Below are 27,231 nucleotides of genomic sequence, written 5' to 3' on the forward strand. Positions count from 1 at the left end.
GGTGCTTCAATCAAATCTCTTGTATCACCCAGAGCACTCAAAGTAATAGAAAGTATGACCAAATGTTTTAAAAAGCAATTTAGTATTTGTATATTGGAGATCCTTTAAAGGAGAAGTAAGTAAAGAGATCCAATTTTTAAATTGCCTTCTGAGGTATGTTTTACTCCTGTCCTGCAATTTTTTCCAATGTTGGTATTGGTTGTTTAAACACTTATCAGACTTCCAGTCACTAACATACCTATTCTGGAAGGAAAGAAGGTATCTGAATATAATGGCCTGTCTTTTGGAGCTAAAGGAATAACTCGGAGAGCAGAGTGAGCAGTAGGACCGGTAATGTTTAAACAAGGGTATATACCTGAGCCTAATTGGTGTATAGAATAATTTGTAAAGAGTTTGGGAACTCAGAGTGAAGGGTATTATACAGTGTGGTTATGACATTCAGGGGGCCTTTCAATTCGTTCACTAAAACAGTCCCTGCATTAGAGCGCGGATCTTAAGATCCCTTGTCTTCTTACATTGCATCATTTTCATTGCTATTTATGTGATGCATACAAGTATTTTTTCTCTCTTGTTTTTTTTTTTTACAATCAGTCCTCACTTGATTTTTTTTTTTGTGTGTGTGCCTATTCTTTGCATGCATCAGATCAGTAATTATGTCCTTTCTGTCAACAAATTAGCTAAAACTTTGGCATGCTGATGAGCACAATTGTTACTGTTAAGAAGGATATAATATGCAGATACAGTGTGGCACATTTATGCAACAGCAGTGAATAACCAACCAGAAAAACAGGCATTTCTATCTAAGCCCCATTTGTAAAAATGATGTAAGTGCCTAACCCACTTTTGAGAATGAAACTTAGGCTCCAGTATTTCTTAAGTGTACTTGGAAATTTTACCATTTATTGAAAACTCTTTAAATTTCCCTTTACTAAGTATACTTTTTGGTATCCTTAAAATCCTAAGGTCCTGCATCTGTTGAACTTAGTAATGTTTATTCAAGTGGCAGTATCAAAGGGAAGTCTTTGAAATTAATACAGCAATTCATGCTCTTCCCTGGGACCAGAGAGTTTTTCAGTTAAAATTTCCTTGACTACTAGATAAATCTAAAGATAGTTATCCAAAAGTTTATCTCTTTAGTGTGAGGTAGAGACTAATTAATATAAAAAAAAATCAACAATTTTTATTTGTTATCTGCCACGATAGTGTCCAGCTCAAAACTGGAATAGTAAAGCACAGAATTTAAAGCTTTGTTTTTCTTGCTGATGCTGGAGCTAGAGAAACAATATTATGTATTCACATATATATATTTTATATCTTATATTATCTTTAAATCAATTTTCAGATAAGGCAACAGGACCTCAGTGCACTAAGGCCTAACTGCATTTTTTAATTTAAAAATTACTCACTGAGTTACAGGTCAACAGTTTAAAAGGACATAGAAGAATCAAATTTGGCTGTTAGTATTTCTTTCCCAGTTGTGTCTTGTCTTAGGACACCCGAGGAAACAGAGAGCATTTTTCCCTAATGGGGCTTCTTCAGGGTTTATTAGTTTATTTTGAAATATTCCAAGTGACAGAGCTTCTGCAACTTCTCTTAAAAGACTGTTCCATAGTTTAGTACAACTTGCAGCAAGGACACTTTTATAAACAGGCACTCTAAATATTACCTTCCTTAATTTCATCTTAATACCTGTTTGGCAAGTCTAAGTAATTTCTTCTCTTTCTTTGCTAGTACTCCAACTGCGGCCTGACCAGTGCCGCATAGAGGGGGAGGAGGATCACCTCCTTGGACCTGCTTGAGATGCATCTGTGGATGCATGACAAGGTACAGTTGGTCTTCCTGACCACTTCCCCACACTGTCAGCCCATGTTCATTTTGGCATCAGTAATGACTCCAAGATCCTTTTCTGCCTTTGCACTGACAAGAAGGGTGTTCCCCAGCCTGTAGGTATGCTGCTGGTTCTTCCTCCCCAGGTGCATACTAGAGCAATACTGAGAGGCACTTTCAGTCTTCCTGGTCTGAGAACTTCTGTATGTATGTCCGAAAAAAAGGCTAAAGTAATTTTTGAGCTGTCAAAGTCTCAACACATAAGCAACCTCATCTGGTACACAGGTGTCTCTCCCTGCATTATAGCCTTAATAGATTCGTGTAAGAGAGAGGTTTTTTCACCCAGTTAGTTTGAAGATATACCATACTTTCTCGCATTCAACATCCACCTTTTCCTTCCAACATGCACCCCTCCACCCCCAAAAAAGTTGGAACATGTTTTAAGTGGGAAAGCTGGTGTGGGGGAGGGGGTTGGCTAGAAAAGAAGCAAACCTGAAGACATTGTGCATGGCATGCAGTCAGGGCTGTCCCTGGGGCTGGGGGGAATGAATCGGGGTGACTGCTCTGGACCCCATGCTTGGGGGAGCCCCACAGAGCTGAGCATAGCGGCCACAGCCCCTCCTGCAGGGCCCGCCTAGTGCTGGTAACTGCATTGCCGCCACCACTGCCAGCTTTGCGTCTGGCCGTTCACCCTGCCCACCCCTCGAAGTTGCCGACTTCTGAAGCCGTAAGTGAGCTGCTGGTAGTATCTTGATGAGGCTTGTGACATGGAAACAATATCTTATTTGCAGGAACTTCTATAAAGAACTACTTACTATAAAGAACTAATGTTTTTGCTGCTGCCCTTGCAAGGGTCGTCTTGGGCCTAACCTTGTGTGACATGAAGTAAATCCTCCTGAAAACATAATGTCTAGGAAGTGTGGCATCCCAAGAAACAGTCTGGGTGAAGTAGTAGACACCAGGAGATTCTTGATACCGCACTTCCTGGATATTCTTTTTCCCAGGAGGACTTACTCTGTTACATAATCAGCCATGACTGGAATAATATTTTTTTCTATGTCCTGCTTTCTAAAAACAAGGTGTGTATTTGCTTGGGGTAGAGGGGTAGATGCTGTATGTGGAAAAAATGATATTTTGCAGACCATTATGTGTCTACTGTTTCTTTTACTCTTGACTACAGCTGAAACAGATCAGATATGTAGAGCTTCAGTTTCAGCATCCTTTTGCATAAAATTCTTCCTTCCCTCACACCTGAGCAAACATCTTTAGGAAAGCCAGTATGTAAATTACCTTGACTAGATTATTGTTCCTCTGGTCAGGAAACCCATTTGTCATGGTCAGTTATGTACCTACAACCCGTCTGCAGGAATACTGTGTAGTGAACAGTGAACGCATGGTCCCTTTGAACTGCATTCTTGACCACTGGGTCTGCCAGATATTTCCTCTAGCTTAAAGAGCGTTTCCTGGCCATATTTTTTTGAAGTTCCTAGATGTATGATTGCCTATTGTCTAAGGCTTTCACAGATGGCTCAGTCTACTCCAGTCACATAAATTGTGCATCAGAAATTATGAAGCCTTATCAGAACAGAGTATTTTCCTTTTATTTTTTATCTTTGTGATCTAAATTGGGATTTCAGTTTTGGTCTCAAGAGATGAAAGTTTAGCCCAATGAACTTTGTGTACGGTCTGTCGCCCTCTGAATATGTAAGTTAATACACAGTCTATATAGTCACTCCATTAACACCATGGATCACATGAATGGTGATTTTTTTTTATACACTTGAAAAGTGGCTTAAAAATTAAATTGTATTATGCAAGCACTGGATGCAAATCCATAGTACAGAGTATATTTTTATTTTGAAGCAGAGATGTATTTGTTATGCAAAAAGAAGATGGTTCTTTATCTTATGTTTACAGTGTTTACTTTGTACAGGAAGAGTTACTTGAGGTAAATCCATTGTCTAGTTGGAGCTGAAATTAACTTTAAATTGACTTTTTAAGAAATTTGATATTCGTTGTTGGATCGCTTGGGCAGTCTATAACAGACTGTTCAAACTTTTGATGTAGTTAAACTGCAGGCAAAGAAATTATGTTCTAATTTTTGTAAGGTTTCATGGTGACTATCTAATAGACTAGACAGGATCAGTTAATAGCGTAGTTTATTCTTAGTGTCATGGTGATGCAGGTAATTCAGCCAATTTGATCTCCTCTTCCTGTTGATTTGCTTGTTGCAGTTCTGTTCATTGAAATGAATTGAAGGGGAGAGATAGTGGATGCATGTCAAGAATTCTCATACTTGGATTACTTGCTCCCTACAGCTATTGCTGCAATTCAAAAACTCCATAGCCATATACTAGTTTTTAGTTTTCATCAGAGGGAAATTGGATGGGATCAAAAAATTCTCCTTCTCTGGTAGTCTCTTATGCTTACTCTTATGCTTATGCCCCTCTGTTCCTCGCAGCCCCTCTGCACCTCTCCAGTTCTTTGTCACCTCCTCCTGCTCATCCCAGATGTAGCTGCTTCCCTACCTGTTCCTTGTAATATTATGTGCATGTGTCATCCCTTGGTCTGTCGGCTACAGTTTGTCTGCTTACCTTCCCTTTTGCAAAGACCTTTTACATGCCTCATTCCCTATTTTGCCTAGTCAGTGAGAGCTTTGATAAAGAAGAAAGATAACCCTATTTCATCTACTCTGGTAAATTTACTTATATATTTTAAAAGATTATAAAGAGGAATCTGTATCACAACAACTAATCTGGTGTATCAATTGAATGTTAAGAGTCAAATATTTCAGGCTGCTTTGTATTGCTTTCTTGATGCAAAACAGCCTCAAATCCATCTTCACTGGCCTGATGGCTTCAAATATGCATACTGTTTTGGATATATTGTGGCAAATCCACCAGAAGGCAAACTTCAGATGTTACAAAATTGATTCTGCTCATACATTGCCCATGTACCTGGAACATTAGGAGAAAAATATTATGTACAGAATCCTCTTGCTGTGTAAATGGAAAGAGATGGTAGGAAAGGACAAGCCAAAGTCTTGCCACATCTACTAAAAGGACAGAATAGACTAACAACTTGGTGATTCAGGATGGAAGTTGTCAGAAGCGTGGATTCATTTTTGAAGGCACATGGTTGGGACTTCCTTATGGCATAAGAAACAATTGACATGAGATTTTTTTTGTAAGTTTTCATGGTGCCCATATCTAATAAACTAGACAGTCAATGAATAGCTCAGCTCATTCTTAACTAGTGTCATAGTGATATGAAATAATAGAGGAGACATAAGTACAACATAAAGCATTCTTAGCCAGAAATGAATACCATATTTTCTTACAACAGTTTCCTCCCAAAAAACAGCTGTTGGAAATTGCAGTGTTCATTATACACAAGAAATACAGTGAGAACAGCTTCTGCTGGTTATAGGCAGAAGTGAAAGTAAAATCTGCCAGGATTCACTGGGACCAGAACAGTGAGTAGGCTACTGTTCTCTAGTAGCGTGCCTTCTAAGCTATGCGTGCGCACGGCTGTACACAATAAAAATGATACCGCGCAATAACTTTTTAATGCTGTGCACACAGTAGCATACTGATTCAGGGGCGGAGGGGGAGGAGGCAGTAGGGGGCCATGGCCCCCGGGTGCTGGCCTGGGGTGGGGTTTGCCCAGTGCCATAGCAAGGAGGTACAGACACTCCCCCTGCTGCCGCCGGCGGCTTGACATCCAGCCGCTCGCCACCCACCTTGATCTGGCCACAGGCTGCTGCAGGGCTGGGGAGAGCGGTAGGCACACTGAGGTACCCATGCACTCCCAGTCAGGATTGCTCACAGATAACTAAACCTTAGAGGGAACATTGCTCTCCAGCTGTTGTTACTCAGGTATTTACTACAAGGAAAGATCTTTCTTCATTCTGCCTTTCAAAAACAAGGTATGTATTATATTCCAGTATGTGTTGTATGTGGGAAAATATAGTATATTACTCTTGTAATTTCGCATGTTCCACATTCAGGTCTCAAAGATCTTCATTGTGTGCATTGTTATAACATGTATGAAACATGCCAAAGAGTTTGAGAAACTAACCTTCTTTTTCTTCTCTCTTGGCAGAACGATGTAAGGATAAAGTTTGAATATAATGGGGAAAGACGGTAAGTGTGCCTTCATTGTTCTCGCATGTACAAAATCTCTCCTGAAGTATACTACTCGGACTATGCTGGGGTTGAGTGGAATCTACTGCTTTGACTCTTACAAATTAATATGATTTTCTGAAATGGTTTCCTATGGATTATTTGAGGTACTGTATCTAGGGTAGATAATGGGACAGTGTCTGCTGGAAATCTTGATGAGCTCATGCTTTCTGTCATTGGCCCCAGTAATTTTGCTCCTCTTTTCCGTACTTCTGCCTCCCAGGGTAGTGCCTCAGTGCTACTTGAATTCATGGACTAGAATCCTTTTTGGTGTAATTTGGTCAGATGGTCTTACTGAAATAAGATAAATCTTTCCCTCCTTTTCAGCACAAACATGCTCTCTTCTTCATTCCCTGAGCTAAAAGAAATCTGTCCATGATATATCAGTCAGTTGATTTAGCGATTGTCTCTAAACGTCTGCACACATGTCAAAGCAGAGTAATTTAGAGGTCCCATGTGTGGGAAGAACAGCTGTAATATTTGTGGGGTTTCCTTGTGTTTGCATTGTTGAATGGAAGATGGGACTCCTTGATATACCCAGTGGTATAAATCATAATGGTATACAAAGCAGAAGAAAACTGAGGACTTGGGTAGTCCTGATGGATTATTCCCATGTATGTCCCAGATTTCCCCTATCCTAGTTTGTTTTGCTTCTACTTGGAAAATACATTTTAGAGAGAGAATTTTTTTTGCGGTATAAACTTTGCAGAAAAAACTCTTAAAATCTTTGAGGTAAAGAGAACTTTAGTGTAAAGCAACACTGAGGTACTTCAGGGTGTCACTGAAGTTGAGTGAGCATGTTTAGGACAGTTTAGAGTGCCTCAGCTGTAAGTGGAAAGGGAATTTCTTTTCCTAGGTCCTAATTCAGTAAAATACTTAAATGCATAGGCTTCTTGAAATCAATAGAGCATCTTGGTTGTATACAGTAATGCATGCATTTGAGTGCTTTACTGAATCCCAAGGCCTTGGGATTTATATGACCATTGTTAGAGGAAAAAAAGGCTCCATATATTTCCTCTGTCCCCAACAGTTTTATTTTGCTGAAGTGGCCAGTCTTTTTGAAAATGGTCATGCAAAGACAATACACATAGGTGGCTTCATTATGTGGTCATCTGGCTACCGTTACTAATACATGTAAGGCTCATTAACTTCAGTAGGAGTCGTTTAAGCCACTGTGGATGCTTTAGGTAAAAGGTTATAGGAGAGCACTTGTGATCTGTAATACTTTACGAACTCCCAAGCCTACCCCAGTATTTTGACTAATGGAAAGTTGGGTTTCTTGGGGGTGTCATTATTTGCTTTATAGACCCCTTTCTTTCTCTGGAAAATCATTTTCATGTCATGTCAAGTTAAGTTAGTGCAGCTTATTAAAAATAATTAACGGATGAAATCAAACTAATAGATGATCAATTTTAGAGGTGGTGTGCCTTCTGGTAGTGTTTACTGAGTTTCCCTACTAAACTTTGAGGGGGTTTTTTACAGTAATTTTTCTATTAAAAATTCTTCCTGTCTACACAATCACTGACTCTTCCTCTAGCACCTGTCTAGCATTCTTCCTGTCTACACATTGCCATAAACTCCTGGACGATCGATTTCACGCTTAATATTAGGAAAAACTTCTTCCACAGTCTGGACACCCTGACTGTAAATAAGCTCCCTCTCTAGAGGTGGTGCAATCACCTACCTTGGAAATCTTCAAAAGGAGACTGGACAGTCACCTCACTGGGGTCACCTGACCCCCAGTTGTCTTTCCTGCTTGGTGTGGGGGGCTGGACCCGATGATCTTCCAAGGTCCCTTCCAGCCTTACAATCTATGAATCAATGCACACAATCCAAAAATAAATTTGAAATCTTCTGTTTGTCATTTTGTATATTAATTGGTAAATGATAATGTAATTTTTTTTTAATCTAACATTAAATGACTTACAGCTTTATTAGCCACTTGTTACTGCTAGTTTCACTTGGCTTAGGACTATGAGTTCAGGGCAGTTTGATTTTCCCCCCCCCCCCCCGTGTGCTTCATTTCCTGATACCCTGTCCGTAGCACTGGCCTGCACTTTGGTGGTAGCAGACATGGAAAGGAAAGACTTCTCACTGATCCCAGTTTTTGCTCATTTGTATTTTTTATAATACTGAGTTTTACAAGGCATTAAAAGGAACCAAACTAACCCTGTAAATCACTTTCACGCGTGCAGCTTTACTTCCAGCAATTAAGTTAGAAAAGTCCTGCATTTGCTATCCTTTTGGGGACACAAGGATATTTTGTTGAAAGAAATATGAATAATGAATAAAATATCTTGTACACAACCAACTAACATTTTAAAGTCTTTGTGATTCCATGTAGACAGAGGAACATTCTTGAAGTTTAAGAACACCTTGCTTGCATTCTTAAGGTGTTGATAAATCTTGGAATTATTTCAATTTTCTTTTCCTAGGAGTACAAATGACAATGTCTTGAAAATAGAGGTGCTAGAAGAAGAGTCAGTGATTTGTATAAGCCTGCTTTTTACAAAAAAACAGACATTGTACTCTAGCGCTTGCAGAGTTCTGTGTAGGATTCAAGCATATAGACCCAAATTTTGTACCAAGAGGAAATTCAGAAGTAGTTGTAGTTGAAGTCTCCTGCAAATCCTAATAGAGCACTGACACAATCTGGCTTCCAGTGTTGCACAGGGATGGTACGGAGTACAACAGAGCCTCTGTGCAACATGCCGCAATATCTTGTGATATAGTGCCATGACAAAGTAACTCGGAAGTGAAATCTCGTCAACACAGTGCTATCATCTTTCACATCTCCTTCCCGAGTGGGCATGTTTAAGATGGCACAGAGCTCAGGGGAGTAGCAGGGGTTTTCAGCAGAAACATTGAAATGAAAAGGTTGATTGTATGTTAGACTAATTATGCAGTTACGCTTGCCTGATTTTCCCCATTCCCAAAGTGGTATGCAGTTACAGACAGCAGGCTTGCCCTGAGAATGTAAGTGTGTGTGTTTGGTTTCAAAGAAGCTGCCAGATCTAACCACAAATATTTAAGGTGGTCAGGCAGGAATGGCCTCCTTAAACCCTGAACTCCATGATTTTTGTTAGTTTAAAACTCTGTGCGCTCTTCTAATAGAGCTGTTTTTGGTGCCACAAATCTGGTTTTAGTGCACTGCATGTAGAATGGAAGCCTTTATAAGGAGCTTCAGTGCAGCTGAAAGCAGTGTTCATTTGCCCAGTGCCATAGTACTGTAATTTCATGGATTGGCTTCTTAGTAATATGTAGAAAATGTTATTGTAGGCTGCCTTTGTAACAAGGACAATTAGTTCGAAATAGTTGAATGTTGTAGGTCTGCTAATAAGACTAACTTTCCATGGGAAGGAGCAGGGGAAGTAAACTGAAGCTAAAGAGTACTTGGTGTTGATGAAAGATGTTGGATTGACAGTGTTGCACACTGCCATCTGTCCACAGGATAGATGCAGTCTATGGTGCATAAACTGCAGCGATTTGCCTCGGCACTCATCTGAAGGGGTCACTTTTTCTAAGAATGGAATAGGAGTTGAGTTTCTTTGGCCTATTTGGCCATTATTGTTAAAAGTCTGGCAGCCCAGTTGCCCATTAGTCCTAACAGTCATGGCTTCTGTGATGGAGACTTCATTACAAAGGAGATTTATGAGACCAACTTGCTTTACAGCATGCTGTGCAGTCTCTCAAAATGTGCTGGGTGCTGTCCAGATTCACATACGAGTCTGTCCCATAGCAAGTGCTGGAAAAGGTATATGTAAGCCAGATGACCAGGGACTGGGGGTTTATGGCAGTGTTTCCCAACCAGTGTGCCAAGGCACAAAAGTGTGCCATCAGAAATGAACAAGTGTGCCACAGAATTTTGCCATGGCAATTAGCTACAATAAGTATGAGGATGGGGAATGCCTTAACAGGTGTGGAAAAATTTTATTAATGTAAGTGTGCCTTGGACTGGAAAAAGTTGGGAAATACTGGTTTATGGCATTAGTATCTTCCTGATAAACAAAAATGTTTCATAGTTTGTAGGGTCGGAAGGGACCTGAGCGGATCATCTAGTCCGACCCCCTGCCATGGCAGGAAAGAGTACTGGGGTCAAATGACCCCAGCAAAATGTTCATCTAACCTCCTCTTAAACACCCCCAGGGTAGGAGCCTGCACCACTTCTCTTGGAAGCTGGTTCCAGACCCTAGCCGCCCTGACCGTGAAGTAGCGCCTCCTGATATCTAACCTAAACCTACCCTCTGCCAGCTTGTGACCGTTATTCCTGGTCACTCCTGGTGGTGCTCGGGGAAACAGTGACTTCCCCAATGCCTGCTGATCCCCCCTGACTAATTTATAACAGGCCACAAGATCCCCCCTCAGCCTTCTCTTTTGGAGGCTGAACAGGTTCAGGTCCCGCAGCCTGTCCTCATAGGGCCTGCCCTGTTGTCCCCTGATCATACGAGTGGCCCTCCTCTGGACCCTCTCGATGCCATCGACATCTCTCTTGAAGTGTGGCACCCAGAACTGGATGCAGTACTCCAGCTGCGGCCTGACCAATGCCGCATAGAGGGGAAGGATCACCTCTTTGGACCTGCTCGAGATGCATCTGTGGATGCGTGCCAAGGTGCAGCTGGCCTTCCTTACTGCCTCTCCACACTGCCGGCCCATGTTCATCTTGGAGTCAATGATCACCCCCAGATCCCTTTCCGCCTCCGTGCTGACAAGAGGGGAGTTCCCCAACCTGTAGGTATGGTGCCGGTTGTTCCTTCCGAGGTGCATCACCTTGCACTTGTCTGTGTTGAAACCCATCCTATTCTCGTCCGCCCACCCTTGTAACCTGTCTAGGTCAGATTGTAGCCTGTTGCGTCCTTCCAGTGTTCCCACGTCCCCCCACATCTTAGTGTCATCAGCAAATTTGAACAAGGTGCTTTTTACCCCCTCGTCCAAATCGCTGATGAAGATGTTGAACAGTGCAGGCCTGAGGACCGAGCCCTGCGGAACCCCACTGCCCACGTCCTTCCAGGTTGAGAAGGACCCATCCACCACCACCCTCTAGGTGCGGCCCTCCAGCCAGTTGGCGACCTATTTGACTGTGTGGGTGTCTACACCACAGCCCCCCAGTTTCTTAATGAGAACAGGGTGAGAGACGGTGTCAAAAGCCTTCCGGAAGTCCAGGAAGACTATATCCACTGCTACCCCTGCATCTAATGATCTGGTGATCTGATCGTAAAAGGTCACCAGGTTGGTCTGACAGGACCTGCCACTGATGAACCCATGCTGGTTGCCCCTAAGCATGCAGTCTCCTGCTGGCCCCTCCTGGATGTGTGCCAGCATAATTTTTTAGAACAGCTTGCCTAGGATCGAGGTGAGACTAACCGGCCTATAGTTTCCCGGGTCCTCCTTCCTGCCTTTTTTGAAGGTGAGGACCACGTTGGCCCTCTTCCAGTCCTCCGGTACCTGTAACTAATGGGGCAGGAGTGTTAACAAGGACAATGGAAGGGAAGGAGTTAGTTTGGGAGAACAAATGAATAAGGAGAATGGTGACCTGAACGAAGGAGACTGAGACCTAGAAGCCGATGCAACTGGATAGCTGGATAACTGCTCCTGTCTCTCCAGTCTAATCTTTGTAGAGTTGAGAGCATAAGGTGTTGGGGACCCAGCATTCCTTGTAGATCCCAAGTGGTCTAGTGCTGAGGTTCCCCAATTTTTTCTTATTGCATATCCCCTTCCAGATTTATCAGCAACGCGTGTACCCCTACCAGCATACATTTTATATTTTAACCCCTTAAATGCCCATTATTTAATCCCTTAAATGCCCCTTAATTGAAAATTAAATCCCCCATTACACAATTTCTCCCAGAGATGTCTTGCATACCCCCAGGGGTTTGTGTACCCCAATTTGGGAAATTAATGGAACATAGAAAGAGGGCTGCCTGCCTTCCAGCTGAACCCTCCACTGCCCTTCTCCACATGGTCTATTTTTAAACCCTTGTGGAGCTGAGTGGCCTTCAGAGCTATCCACAAAACATCTTTTCTCATGTGATCTAATTTGCATTCAGATATGTGGATTTTCTGTCAAGATAAGTGCATATTCTGAGAACAGTAAGGGGTTAATAGCTTAATACAGGTAAGATGTATCCATCCATCTTGAAGTGATGGTAGCACTCCTTGTCATTAGGGCAAGGGTCTTGAGGTAGTAACAAGCATTATATACTGATCCTTCCACTAAAGAAAGGAAAAATAGCTCCTTCCTGTAGCACTGGTGGAATATGTGATTTGCTGAGTACTTGGCAACTTTCTGCAGCAAAAACATTTCAGCAAAATAAACAGTTACTGAATCAGAGCTGAAATGATATTACCTTGCTGCCTAATCCCTTTCTAGTTCTTATTCTGAGGCAGGCATAACTATAATAAATACTGAACAAGGAAAACCACACTGCTGGAAAGCCTGCCTGTGCCGTAGGATTTTATAGGCCCCTCACAAATGTCCAATGCTATCTGTCATTTTGAATTTTCTGTGGCTGTTTGTGTACACTTTGGATTCTAAAATTTCATTTGATTTAAGACTGAAGATTTTTGTGTTGTGTGGTAAAATGGTTGTGCTCAAGGTAAGCAAGAAGCTTAATGTGTGTTTATATCATTTATACAAATTACTTACTGGCAAACAGCTCATTTGGCACCAGATATTTAACATCCAGATTGGTGTTGGATGTGTTCAGAGGAACATTACCTGGAGCTGCACAACGAAAGTACTTGTGATTTTTTTTTTTTTTTTTTGGAAATGTTTCTAACATTTTGGTGGCTTAGGGAGTCATGGGAGGGTGCCTTTAATGTATGGGGTCTGGGCCCTGACACATCTTGTACAGTGTTATATTTGGAACACGAGGATATTTATTATACCATGCTGGTTCACAAGTCGAGGAACAAAATCACCCTTTGCACATGGTCAGTTGTATACTATTTGATAGTGGGGTGAGAGGTGTCCTTCCTGTCAGATTAAAAGCTCTGGAATATCTGGCTGCTTTAGCATGAAACCACAAACATTAGTTATTAACATTTGTCCAGCCCCATTAAATCCAGCTCTAGGTTCTTGACAAAAAGCCTCTTTGAGGATTGCATGCATTTGAATGGCAGCCACAAGGTGCAGCAATTTGCTCTTGCTGTAGTTCAAAGTCTCGGAATCGTGCATGCAGAGTAGTGGTCAAAGTAATGGCTAAAACAGAGTGGATGTTGGAAAGCAATTTCTGTGAAACTGGATTTTTAATTGGCTTCAGGAATGTGTGTGTGCCTGTTGTTTCCTTCTTTCAGACCTTCTAAAATAAGCTTATTTGTGGGAATGTTTGTGGAGATGATGACTTTTAAGCAAAGTGGAAAATATCAAAAAGTAAATATTGAATTCATAAATTTGAGTACAAAAGCTTTTGATTCCAAGTGTAACACAGTGTTGTCTGGTATTTCATTAGCTTTTAAACTTGCAACCTTCAGAACTTCACACTCACTTCTATGAGTATCTGTATAATTTAAAATGTATGGGAAACCTCTCATTAGAGAATAGCTATAGTAGGCTAGAATCCTTCTGCAATGATAATAATTAACCAGTGTAGGTTACAGACATACCTGCTCAGGGAATCAACACTGTGTGTAACATCTGTATACTGTCAAACATCTCTGACTTGCAATATTATACTCTGAATAAAGTGCTTGTAAACAGACTATCAGCCAGGAATCCCTTGTAAGAACAATTCAGTTAACTTCAACTAAAAAATCAGAGAAAATCATTCTCTGCTGAAGCATAATTTGCATGTAAAAAATAGTAGTGAATGAATGTGTTGGTTTTCTTTTGTAATGTTCACCCAGCTGGTTTGATCACATCACTTTCCCAGTACATCTTTTGGCTTTGGACAATTAGAGCTTCTACACATATGCCAGACACCAGCTTTGACATGTGCTAATTAGCAAGCATTAAAGCAGAATCAGTTAATCATTGAATGAACTTCAGTTAAAGTGTCCCCCCTTCCCCCCCAACATTTTGGAGTGTGGGATGATGAATATATGAGATGCAGCTCCTTAGAGCCACTCTAATTAACACCCCCCCAACCACCCCAGAGCATGTGTAAAGATGTCCTTAGTGACTTTTTTTCTCTGCCTTTCCAGAATTATCCCATTTGTCCGTCCTGTGCGATATGAAGATGTTCAGCAGAAGGTGAAAACAGCCTTTGGTCAGCCACTGGATCTCCACTACATGAACAATGAGGTACAGAGGCACTTGCCAGAGAATGTGCAGTGGTTTCTTCAAAGAATTTCCCATGTTCAGTCCCTTCTTGAGTGTTACTTTCCAAGTTTCCCTTGGACGTGAATGGTTACTGCACAATTCCTCTCTAGAGGACAAATGTCAATTACTGACACATCATTGCACTGATTTCTCTCTGCAGTGGGAATATTAACGTTTCATTTCCTCCTTTTTTGGGAGACTAAGGGAAATGAAGGGAATTTGTAGTAATGTGGTCATTGTACTATCCATCTCAAATGCTGGCACTGCTGAAATGCCATATTGTCTCTGACCTATTTGACCATGTCATAGCCTTCCACCTGGCTGTAACTGTTTTCATTTTCATACTACATCCTCCTGGGGAGGGAATTTTTTTTTAATATAAAAAACAGCCTGTTTCTTACCAGCATAACTATTGAAAAAAACATGCAAGTGAATCCTCAATGTTGGTGCATAAATTTTTTTTTTCAAAATCAAAGCTAATTGTTCAGAAAAGGTGGTGCATAGGATAATTATGGAGTGCTAGAAACTCAGCATTTACCGTCTATTTAAGGCATAGTGAATGCTTATTAGCACAGTGTTCTACTTGGTGCTGTGCTATGCTTAAAGACAGTCCTTGTCACAAACACTTTTACAGTCTGATAGAAGCTGACAACAGGATGTGATAGAGAGGAAAGAAGATTTTTTGTTATACTTGAGGCACCAGAAGTTAACCAAAGAGTAGTTAGCATCTTATCCCAAATTCTTCTGTTCCCCTGATGTGTATACCTTTGAGGAAAACTTGAGTGGAGGGAGCATGCTGGGAGAACATTGTGGCAAGACAGACAGAAGTGGGAGGAGGAAGCAAATAAAACTTTTGCAAGGATACAGGTATCTTAGAATTAACAGTAGACATGAGAGAGATTTCCCAGTCTGGGATTGGAGATGAGGACAAGAAGTTTGAGCTTGTTATCCCGGGCACTGAAAAATCAGTGGAGGGGTCAAAGGGTGGACATCTGATTGAATTAAGATAATTTATCAGCTGGGTTTGGTTGACGTGATGGCATTCAGATTGCTGGAAAGAGGACAATTGCAATGTTTTGATGGTTGTATACATTTTAAAGGAAGTATGTGTCGTTCTGAGATGGTAGAATATGTTCTTCATCTTACTGCATATGAATTCTGCCCTCCTTTCCCTCCCTCCTCCCCATTATGGCTGTCTAGAGCTAAACAGTGCAAATATAAGCTCTATCCTAGAGGGCCTCTGAAATCTCAGCTTTTTAGCAAGTTCAAGATTTTCCTTTGACTCTTCCAGAGGGAGTCCATTCTGTCTAATCTAACTACTATCTGTCTAATCTAACTACTATCCTATACTATGGTAGGAATGGTGGTGTGCTCATCTAATTACTGTTTGTTGGCACCTGAGATGAACTCCAGGGGTTTTGGTTCCAGCTTTCCTACCGCAAGCACACCATGATTTGCACCAATTGGCCAACTTGGAAGAGAGGACCCATAAGACTACATTAGCCTCTTATCTGAGATCCACTTCCTACCTATTCTTCTTGTCCCCAGTTTACCATATTCCTTGTGAAACTGCTTTCTTGTCAGATAAGGAACATGTTAGCAGAGATACAAGTTCAAGAAGAAATCCAGGATTGTTTGTTTTGCTCATCTCTGGCAAAGGAAAACCTTTGTGGGAGGCAATTAGCTTGAGAAATGGGGGCAAGAGAGATCCTGAACAAAAAGATAAATTCTCCTCACAAAGAAAGGATGCAGAGTTCTCAGTTGTCCCATCTCATCTACCGAATCTTTCAGTTTTGTTTAAACCTCTTATTGCCTGTATGTGGTATTAATATCTCTGCTAACTTTGAATTTATGTTCTATATTTTGCAGTTATCTATTCCCTTGAAAAATCAAGATGACCTGGATAAAGCAATAGATCTCTTGGACCGAAGCTCTAATGTGAAAAGCCTTAGAATATTACTACTGTCTCAAGACAGAAACCATGTAGGTAACCTGCTTTGTAGCATTACAACTAAGTGATACTTGAGGTTTTCTTTATGACCCCTAGTTAAAGGTCCTTGCATTATAATGGTACCCTGCTAACAGGGATAATATGTAGTAGTAAGGCTGCTGTGCTTCACATACATACTCTCTTTGCCTGAGGTTTTTATATTTTTCCCCTGATTCAGCACACTTGAGTATTAAAATACTAAACAGATGATCAAAGCTATAATTATAAAGGACATTTATTGCCGATATCCCCTCATAAGTAGATTCAGATAATGTTCAATGGATCTGGTTCACAGGAAGGTTGTTTATGGTTTTGATTAAGATGGCACATGCTACACAAGTTTTAATAACTTAGCATTTGGTGGTTATATTTTTATTGACAATATTTGAGAAGATGAAGTGGGGGGCACTTACTGGAGACTAAGTGCAGTGTGTGGGGGACTTATGCTGTGTGTCTAGAGAGCAAAAGGTCCTGCCTGTGTAAACTCTGGCAACGTCCAAACTTTATTTAATAACTTACCTTCCTGAAAGCAGGCCTCATTCTTAAAGGCATGCTATTGGCTCTTCCTTAAGGCATTGCCCTCCAGAGCTACAGAGCCTTTCAGTGTGAATCCTTCCTGGTAGGAATGGTGGTGTGCTCATCTAATTACTGTTGGTGGCACCTGAGATGAACTCCAGGGGTTTTGGTTCCAGCTTTCCTACCGCAAGCACACCATGATTTGCACCAATTGGCCAACTTGGAAGAGAGGACCCATAAGACTGAATGGTCTTGTTAATTTGAGGGTGAGCATTCCACTAAACTCCCCACATTGTGGTTGAGCCATGCTGGCCTGGCAGTGGTGTCAAAGGATCTTGTTCACCAGAGTTTTAATTCAGTGTCTTTTACCAGTGTTAGCTTCTAAAACTCTGTGGATATAAATTTCACATTTGAACACAGAGTATTTACAAATAATCTAATTAATTTGCATTGAATGGTACATGGAACTACTATCAAATCTTTAAAGCTCATTTCTATTAAACTCTTTCAGAACCTCCCCAAATGTAAGTACTTAGGATCCCTGAAAATTCCTGGTTTGACTAGATTCAAGGACATAAAGTTTCTTTATGATATTTCAGACTTCATAACCCCCTGTTAACAAATACAGTGACTCCTGGATGCAGTTTAACAGTATTTTTGTGCTGTCAAGAAAATGGCCTTGGAAATGTAGCCTCAGTTTTCTTGGCATGAAGGTAAAAACTTTAGACAATCCTCTTTTTTTTTTTTTTTTTTTTTACAGCCTTCTATTAGCTTGAATACCTTCAGGCTATAACCTAGATGTAAGTAATATTATCCAAACTTTACACAAACCCTAGGTAATGCCCTAGAGTAAACACTTAATGAAATGCCTTCTCTCACCAACCATTAGTTAGTCCTGTGATGTCTTTTATTAGGTGTTTTTCCTTTTCTGCTTGAAGCAGAAGCAAACTCTTCCACAGTGAAGTCTTTAGTAAGAGCCACTATTTCCCCTTCTCCTTTGACTTCCTCTTCGTCTCTGAGCTGGTTGACCAGACACCCCTGCATGTGATGAAACAAGCGCAGGAGCCTAAAGGAAGCTTCTTGCCTGAATGATCTTGTCCCAGTGACAGTAGGAAGCATTTTTCCCCCAAAAAGTACAGGATACAGATTTTGTTTTGATTGGGCTCTTATTTCTGGAGATGGAAAGGTGATGCAATGACTTGGCACAAATATATACTAACAAAATTAAAGTGTGTGTGTGTGTGTGTGTGTGTGTGTAAATAAAAGTAAGCTATTTAAATCTGCTCCAGTAACTGTGCTACTTTATTTCGAGAGTCTACATTAGCAAGTGCTATTTATGTTAATTTTATAGTGGCTCTTGCTCTGGCCTTTAAAAAGAAACTCTGATCCTTTCTATCAGCCTAGATACAAATGGGATAAATTGCTGTAGTCGTGTGCCTGGACTAGTAAAGAAAAATCAGCTGGTGGTAGGGCCAGTCAAAATCATCAGCCAGTACAGATGATGTATTAGCTGAGGATCTGGCCTGTCAAGATAGCTACTTCCTGTGTCACTGCAATAGCTATCCCAATGCAATCTCCCATCTCAAATGTACATTCCTTGGCAAAGAAAGTAAAAGAAACTAAACTTTTGTCATACTCTTCATCTTGGTCAGCTCTAGCTCTGGTATAACATTAAAAGACCTAGAGAGAGATGTCTTTGTCTGAAGTCAGGCAGAAAGCAGAGCAGGGTGGCACCTTAGAAAGTAATTTGTTCAGAAATGCATAAACTTGTGTAAACAACAACCTACTTAATCAAATGTGATGATGAAGCAACTGACGAAGTAGACCATTGCCTATGAGAGTGTATGTATTTCTGAATGAGTTGGTCATTAAGGCTGGAAACAGATCTTGCCTTTGTGCTGCCATAAAAACATTTATAGCATCACAAAGGACAAGCAAACAAATGCCTATGCCCATTCCTGCCTCGCAAAATGTGTAGCTACAAGATAGGTGGTATAAATTTGCCCTGTTATTTTGCATAGATGTCTGTGTGCTTTTTGGGAGAGTGTGAGCAGTCCAGAGCTGTCTGTATTCTCTAGCTGCCCCAGGCGGGCTCTCCCAGGGCTTCAGAGGCTTGATGCTGTGTATCCTGGGAAACCCCCAGGCACACATCTCTTCAAATGGGAAACCCAGGGTTCTCCTGTTTGCAGAGGCATGCCCCATGTGTCATCTACACAGAATCAGGCCCCAGCCACTCCTGCAAGCAGCAGGGGCCCAACCCTGCAGAACAATGGGTGATTATCTGTTTTGCCCAACAAAGTGATTCGGTTGTGTCTGCCAGGACATATTCCAGCACAGCGGATCTGCTTCATTTGACCATGTCTGTTTATAACCTGCCTTGGAGACCTAGCAGTAGGGGGGAGCTAGAATAATTCACCCTTTGGTGTTGGCTTACAGATTTCAGAGTGTATGTAAGGAGATTGTCTGTGATCATATCTGAATTATTTCCAGCTACATGTAATTTGAGGTCTCTGGTCAGTTACAGACAAGATCTGAGTGAAAAGTGCTGCTCAAAGTTTTACCCAGGTTATTTCCCTAATTTGTAGAGAGAGCAGACTAATTTACCTTGTTGGTCTCCCTTACAGGGAAAATGCCAACACAGTATCTGGGATGACTGATTTTGTGCGTCTGTCTGATCGGTTGGGTGCTTTGGCCCTACTGAGAATGCTGCCTACTGAAAACACATCCATATCCTTTACTCTTGCTGGCTCCTCTCCCTAAAGAATGCCCTCCAGTCTGAGACCTGTTGCTGTGTCTGTTAGTTCTGTAGGTAGGTGGTGGTGTTTTTGAAAGCACTTGGAGTTGGCCTTGCTCCTGTCCTGTGGAATTCAGGAGTTTTACCATTACAGTCAGAATTAAATCAATGCTGAGTACTTCTCAAAATGCTAGCCATGCTTGCTGTGTGGCAGAGCCCGGGATCACCTAACTGTTCCCACCTGATGTCCTCCTAACTCAGAGGCATCTGTTCAGGCTGAGCCACTCCCTATAGATAGATAATTTTACTCACCCCAAATCCCTCCTTCCCCTTACACCCTTCTCAAAAAGTAAAATGTTGCCATGGCAGCACTGTCTGCAGGTAAACTTTGTTCCCTCTACATTTTTTAACTTTAAGCTCAAGCTGTTACTTTTTAACATTGTGCATCCTGTGTATAATAGCTTGTTCAGCCTTTATGTACCAATTACATGCTTTATTAAAAGAACACTAATGAAACAAAGTCAAACGTTCAAGTTAGGAAATTCCAGAATTAAGATTGGCTGTGCAATCATAATTCAGCCCCCTTGTGTATATGTGTTATGATAGTCTCTGATTATATGATCATACGCTATTTTTCTACCGGATCCCTGCCTAATTAAATGCACAGGATAGATGGCTCTCACTAAATGAGCAGCTGCTCAGTATTTTTTTTATCTTCATTGTTCTGCACATAGCTTTAGGCCTTAATTGCTGCACACTATTCAAACCATGCACAAAAGACACAATTACAAATTTCCTCATGGTCTTTTTTGTGGCACTCATCATTAAATTATGAGTGCTTCATAAATATGAACTTACTTTCACAATATCCCTGTGAAAGGAGGAAGAGAGTTTTATCCCCATTTTATAAATGGGGAGCTGAAGCCTAGCAATCAAGGTCAAAAGTGTTCACTTGTGTATAAAGTGCCTAGGACCTAATTTTTCAGAACATGCAGCAGGCTCAAAGCAGAACTTCTTTGATTTTGGTTGCCACTATGACTGTTTGGTACTTTTGCTAATCAGACCCAGGGTTTAAATTTGGACATTCAGAAAATGTGGCAGAATCAGGGGTAGAATCCAGTTCTTCAGGGCACTGTTCTCCTGTCTTAAACATGAACTGTCCTATCTCTTGCTACAGTCTTCTGACTCATTCACACCATTTATCTTCCTAAGTAAATAATGCTAAAGTCCTACAAACAGCATCCTTCAGTACCCAGCCCTGACTCTTCCTCTACACTGCCTGAGACAAAGGTCATATAAAATAAACAGAATATAATTTAGACTGTACAGTATCACCTTAATTGATCCCCTTGTACTCCTATATCTTAAAGTTCTTAGATTTTTTTTCTGATGTAACAATTTCAGGTGTGGAATCAAACTTACCTAAATCGTTTAAAACCTCAGCTTAGATTAGTTCTAGTTCTTGTGCTGACTGGTAGCAGTATTAGGCTATCATCATCTTTTTTGGAACTCTTCGTTAGAAGGAGATAAGACCCTTTACTAGTAGGTTTCACAGATTTTTGGTGATGGCAAAGGTATGATGAAACTTGGGAATCTTGGGATCCATTCAAGATCACGAGGGAGTGGGCACAAGTGGTCAGACTACTTTTCACCTCCGTAACTGGGTAGGTTTCCATGCTGCTGCCTCTGTTTGTTTTTGTTCTGTGGATAAATAAAATACTTCCGTTTCCAGGCTTTTATTCAGGTACCTTTTGGCCAGTGGTAAAACTTTATACTTCTGCTCAGTTTCTTCTTCAACCTCTTCTTGCTTTCTCTCTCTGCTTAGCAGATCAGTCCTTCGCCCCATTCTGGGCTGCCCAAACAAGTCAGGATCAAAACTTCCCAATCTGTTGGGGATGTGAACACAACCTACCAGCCTCCGGAGCCGAGAAGTAGACACCTGTCTGTCAGTGAGTATTTCTCAGCCCTTCCCTAGTCGTCATCTTTTTCTTAAAAATTTGTATCCATGGGTTTTTAATTTTCATGCTGTCCAAGACAAACTGACTGACTCTAGGACAAGACTGTTCCTTATCATGCTTTTCATAATGATTCTTTACTAGTCAGAGTAGGTGAGCAGTTGCTGAGTGCGTGTCCCAGAACCAGCTTCTTTGCGTTTGGACATTGTAAAGGCTATCTGAGTCCATTACATTTCTATTTAGAGTATCAAATGTAGCTCATGACATAAATCTAGGACTTCAGAATCTATATCAGGTCACCATAAGGTCATCAAAGCTTTAATGGGAATATGAAAATAACTAAATTAGATGAGACTAGTACTCCACATGTTCAGATTCCTACCTCTGAGTGAGTAGTAGCAGATAATTTGTGAACACTTAAAAGTTTTTGACATTTTTTTTTTATAGGATTTTTGTTCCAATGTGGCTTAAACTAGCTCATTTGTGATGAAAACTGCAGTGAGAATGGTAATATGCAAGTTAGAGCCTCTGCACTCATTCTCCACAAACTACTTGGCATTAAGCCTAAGAAAAGCCAAGTCCTCTGAGTCGAGCAGCAGCAGCACGCTACAGAAGTTTTGTGTTTAGTGCATGTTTAAGGTGCTTCAGATGATAGATACATTAGTTGTTGTCTCTGCCAGACCTGGGAACTCTGGAATTCTTCCTCCAGCTCCAAAAGCAACTACGCATGTCGGTTTGGAGAGACCACTTGCTACTTCAACTCATGTCTCAGTTTTCACCATCTGCAACTTGGAGGAGAATTCAGTGGGTTCTGCAAATGAAAGCTTGTAAAACACTTGCCTGCTAAATATTGAATCTGATTCCACTTAAACAGGGTGTTTTTAATAAGGGGGTGCAAACAGGTGTCAGGGGTTCACAGCAGTGCTTCTTAAGGCTTGATTGGAAAAGGGGACAGGGAAGAATTCCAAGATAGAACAAGTTGAGAATAACTTGCTAGATTGACCTGAAACCTATCTGAGGGTGGAGGTAAAATGCTTGGTTAATTGCTAAGGTGTTTTGTGATATCACATCTGTGTGGTATATGAGTCGCTTAAGTTTATTATGGAAATTTATGGAGGGCACTTGTGAAGTACAGGCAGCTGAAATGGGAACAGAAAGGACTTCCTTTATATACATGTTAACTTCAAACTAGGGCAGCATTCCTCTGTCTCATAAAGAAAGTGTAGCATCCATGCTTTTCTGAGCCTGATATGGTTTCTTTTTTCACGGACCGATTCAAGTGCCAAAAAATCATAGAAAACAAAGGAGTGGGGGAACCCTTCTCTCCTTTATTAACATGACGAGCCATTCAAATGATACTCAGTGTGCTCTGTTGGCATCTATCTAGGGCAAACAGGATAGTAACAAAGGGCCCCTTCTGTATAATATTCCCCAGCACAAACCTGCCCTGCCTTCCCATCACAGTAATGCTACATACATATGAGATTTTGGGTCAGTATTCATGAAAACTCTATACTATTTCATTTTCTATCCTCATCTGGCTGGCAGGCAAGCACATCATTTTGAGCCCAAAAATAAAACCCAGAGGGGCCTCCATTCCTGCCACTGGTGTTATAGTATGTAGATCTCGAAGGTGATTTCTCTTCCTTTTCTACTTCCTGCCCCCTTTAATTTGGAAAGAGTAATGCCCTCCAGTTTCCTGGAGGATTTCAGGCTCTCCTTTAATGTCATATGTGGAAAATGGGCAACTAATTCAGACCAGTGCTGTGAGTGGTTTGACTGTACAGATTACACCTGTGTGGTTGCCTGCTTTCAGCAGCTTGTTGTGCCCTGGGTTCAGAGGTGTTTAGGGTAAAGATAAGACTTATAAAAAGGAAAAAAAAGCAAAAACTGAAAATGTTGCTAAGCACTGTCTGGCAGTGCTTGTGTTTTTTCCACTCATTTCCTTTGATATACATTGATTTAGTGCTGACTTCCTTTTCCTGCAAAGTGATGGGGGCCTTTCCACAATAGCAGCTGGGCTGAAGCCAGCAGGACTTGGGCTCCCTTCAATGAGCCATTGCATTGTATCGGAAAAAGTGAAAGTGTACTCTCCTGACTGGATCCAGCTACAAAGCACACTCTCTTGTTTATCTCTGTTCTCATTGGCTGACAGTCTCATGTGACACTCCCCCCCAAGTTGTTGGGAAAATCAGGCAGTAATTTTAAAGATGGCAAACTGCTTATTGTCCATACTTGGTACCCCAGGTGTTCAAAGTCATGCTGCAGCCCACATGTTCCATTCCAGAGCTCTGCAAAGAAAATTTGCACCTGCTTTCAGTTAATTGGCACAAATATAACATGTAGGAGAAGGAGGTAGTGACAGGTGTGTGAAATATTGTCCACAGGAAATCACTTGCCAGTCTCTACGTGCCTGTCACAGTACTTGGGCATACTGTAACTAATTCAGTAGATATGAATGTACACACCTGGGAACTGATCCTGAAGTTCCACCAATGACTCCTCACATGACCTTGGACAAGTGATTGTTGGGTGTTCTTATGAATGCAACTCAGTGCTGCTGCAAATCTCCCCTGATATTCATAAAGGCATACATTGAGGTAGTTAGTCAAGTTATTAACAGCTGGGCAGGGCTAGTCCTGCTACTCAGACAGAATAGTATTAGTTCAACACATGTTACTTGAGGCAGGAAAATGGTTGTCCTGATAAGAGCATGAAGCTGATTTTACACCAGAGGTTTTGCTGCTGTTAGATGAGCAGGGTTGCGTGGAGGATGCTCCGCCTAGCCTACCACTGTTTTAAATGTTTCACAGGTGACCTTTTCATGGTGCTCCAAACACCAGTACTTGACTCACTGAAGTAATCACTTAACAGCACTGTAAGCTATTGTAAGTAGACACAGAGTTACTATTGAATACAACTGTAATGTTAGTTCAAGAATTTGCTCCTATTATTGCAAAGGCTCAAGAACTTCAGAGATTAAGGCTGTGCCTTGTCCCCTTTTTGGAGTTCTTTACCTTATGTGCATGTACATGCAGTCTCTACATAAGTGTCTGCATAATAAACCTACTTCTTTGTCTGGTTCAGGTTCTCAGAACACAGGCCGAAGTTCTCCTCCCCCTGGGTATGTTCCAGAGAGGCAACAGCGAATTGCTCGACAGGGTTCCTATACTAGCATTAATAGTGAAGGCGAATTCATCCCAGAGACCAATGAGCAGTGTGTGAGTATGAGCATGCTGAAGTGCAAGGGGGGGAGAAAGCCCCAGTCCTCATTAAATCTGCCACTGTTCTTTCATATGAGCTGCCAGTCTTCACTTAAGCTTGTCTCTACAAATGCTGATAGTAAATATCACTACACTGCATCTTTTTCAAGACTTTGGCTGGGCCACAAGCAGCAGTCACTGTGGATAGCTCACCCATCTTACAAGCAGGCCCCTCTAGCTCTGTGGACATGGAAAAGGTGTGCATGGGATTGCCACCATCTGGTTTTTGTGATCTGCTCATGCAAGCAGGAAGTTGGTGCCAAGCGTACCTTGCAAGTGGAGAAGGCAGTTTGGGAACAGAATCACTGCTGCTGGGGCTGAAGTCCAATGGGCCACAGCCAGGGAACTCAAGATGGCACACTGGCTAGTCTAGTGCATGCAGGCCTAGATAGCTGTAAAAGTTTAAAGCTACCACTAGCCTCCAGTATGATGTATATTTCCTTAATTTCCATGTGTACAGATGCAAGTAGACTGAATTTAACCATGTCAGGCTTTTATACTACTGAATTTACTTGATTCCAAGACAAAGTTGCTGTTTTTTTCCCCCCTGTTTAACGTGGGCAGAAGGAAGCCCCTCATCTTGGAGTCAAGGACAAGGTGGTATGGGGGCAGGCAGTTGCACCAGGATTGGAGCTGTTGCCTGCCCCCTGCAACCTCTCCACCCCTCTCCCTGCAGTCTGTGCTCCCTGTCTGTCCCCCCTTCCCTTCCCTGCCCCTTGTAGAGCATGCCCCAGCCTGGCCCCCTGGCAGCAGCACTGAGCCAGCACAGGGCCAGGCTGGGGCCATGCTCTGCACTCCAAGCTGCAGTGGGGGTGGCACCTGCCAGGCGAAGGGCAAGGTGCTGGGGGAGATGAGGGAGGAGCATGCTGAGGGAGTAGAGGCTGTTGGGGGAGGGGGCAGAGGCTGTGGGGGAAAGGGGGAAGGATGCAAGTGGGAGCGCTGGACAGGCAGTGGGGGCATGCTGCTTGACCTCCCCAAACCATCTGCTTTCTCCCACTACCTGCCCCCCTGAAGCAGTGGGAGGCACAAATTTAAGATGACCCTCCAATAATTAGATTCTGTCCATGGAAAATTATAACAAATTTATAAATTTTCCATGTATAGAATCTAATTATTGCGGGGGGGTCATCTTAAATTCAGGATTATCTTACAGTCAGGTGATTTATGGTATCTGAAATGGCCCTGTAGCTTTGAACTGCTGTTCCAGCAAATTCTTGGGGAGATGAGGGTAGCTATGCTTTCTGAAGAGTCTCCTATCCAATATGGACCAACTATGGGGAAGCAAAAGTGAACCCTGCATTTTGCTATGCAACATCTTTGGTAGCAAAATCAGCCCAGCCCAAGTACCTAAATTTTCATGACCTTGTCTTACAGATGTTGGATCCTCTAAGCAGTGCTGAAAACTCGATATCAGGAAGCTGTCAGTCCTTGGACAGATCTGCAGACAGGTACAAATACAAACTGACCAGAGGCCCAATGGGCATCTATACACCCCCTGGAGTGACAAAGCTGTGCTCCAACATGTTCTAATTAGCACACATCAGAGCATACTCGATTAATCGAGAATACTGGGAGTCTGCTAGAGCTTGCTAATTAACGCACTCCAGCACCTCCACATCACAAGTCTTTAGCATTTCAGTGTTTCAGAATAGTGGCAGGGGTGCTTTAACTAAAACTTGTCCAACAAACATTAGTTAAAATACCCCTGCCACCATTTTGAAGTGCGGCATGCTAAATCCATGTGATGTTGCAGGCGCTTTAATTAGAGCGCTCTCAAGGCCGCTTTAATTAAGCGCCACCCTGAAGCACATGTATAGGCACCCTGTGTGATCACATTCTGATGCCATTTGAGCTTGCGCAAGTCAGTTTATTTTTCTTTTCAGACCATTTTCCTTGAAATTATAGGGTTCTATTCCTACATAATTTCCCAACGCATTTCGTAGAATTAACTGCACTGCAAAGCTGTTATTTTTCTTAGCAAAACCATGCACCAACAAAGTAGAGCCTATGTTTTAAAAATTCAAGCTTTCAATGTGGGCAGTTTCCCAGTCTAGACTTTATAACATCTGGCTTCTGGGCACTGAGATCTCCAAGAAACAACACTTACTTGTTCATGTAAAAAAAAAAGTTGCAAGAGCATATCATTACACTATATCTCTTTTGTCAAATGTAGCATTTGTTCCAAAGGAAGATGGAGGACTCTCTCCCTCTTCCTACCCACTGCTGAATCCTGTGTAGTGGCAGTGATTCTCATCCTGTGCTTGAACAGATACAGAGAAGAATGTTCTCTGTGTACCCACCCATTGAATGCACTAAATGCTTCCCTTTTCCTAGGGAAAAGAAAAAACTCCTCTCCCTTAACCAGATCTTTTGTTCTGCTTCACCCCACACCCCCCTTCTGAAGACAGTTTCTAAAGGTGTCTGCTGCCTATATATCAAATACCATCTCATATCAGAGTGGGGAAGAGGGTATGAATTTCTGGGTAGCTGTTATGCTAAACTTCT

The 27,231-nt window shown here is 41.7% G+C and overlaps 1 protein-coding gene across 5 annotated transcripts in view; it reads left to right on the forward strand.

Moving 5' to 3' along the window:
- The window catches only part of MAP3K3 (mitogen-activated protein kinase kinase kinase 3), a 66,003-nt gene that overhangs the window by 17,922 nt on the left and 20,850 nt on the right, over positions 1–27,231 (forward strand). For 2 of the 5 annotated variants that reach the window (XM_090044171.1, XM_090044173.1), the window contains exons 4-9: positions 5,932–5,972; positions 14,151–14,250; positions 16,138–16,251; positions 21,334–21,457; positions 24,551–24,684; positions 26,101–26,174. In XM_090044171.1, coding sequence (XP_089900297.1) covers positions 5,932–5,972; positions 14,151–14,250; positions 16,138–16,251; positions 21,334–21,457; positions 24,551–24,684; positions 26,101–26,174 — 587 coding nt within the window. Of the gene's footprint in view, positions 1–1,747; positions 1,825–5,931; positions 5,973–14,150; positions 14,251–16,137; positions 16,252–21,333; positions 21,458–24,550; positions 24,685–26,100; positions 26,175–27,231 lie in introns of those variants that run through there. The other 3 variants (XM_090044172.1, XM_090044174.1, XM_090044175.1) reach the window with 2 other exon arrangements.

This window comes from Crocodylus siamensis, chromosome 4, assembly GCF_052110815.1.
Source record: "Crocodylus siamensis isolate JL-2025a chromosome 4, ASM5211081v1, whole genome shotgun sequence".
Classification (NCBI taxonomy): Eukaryota; Metazoa; Chordata; order Crocodylia; family Crocodylidae; genus Crocodylus; species Crocodylus siamensis.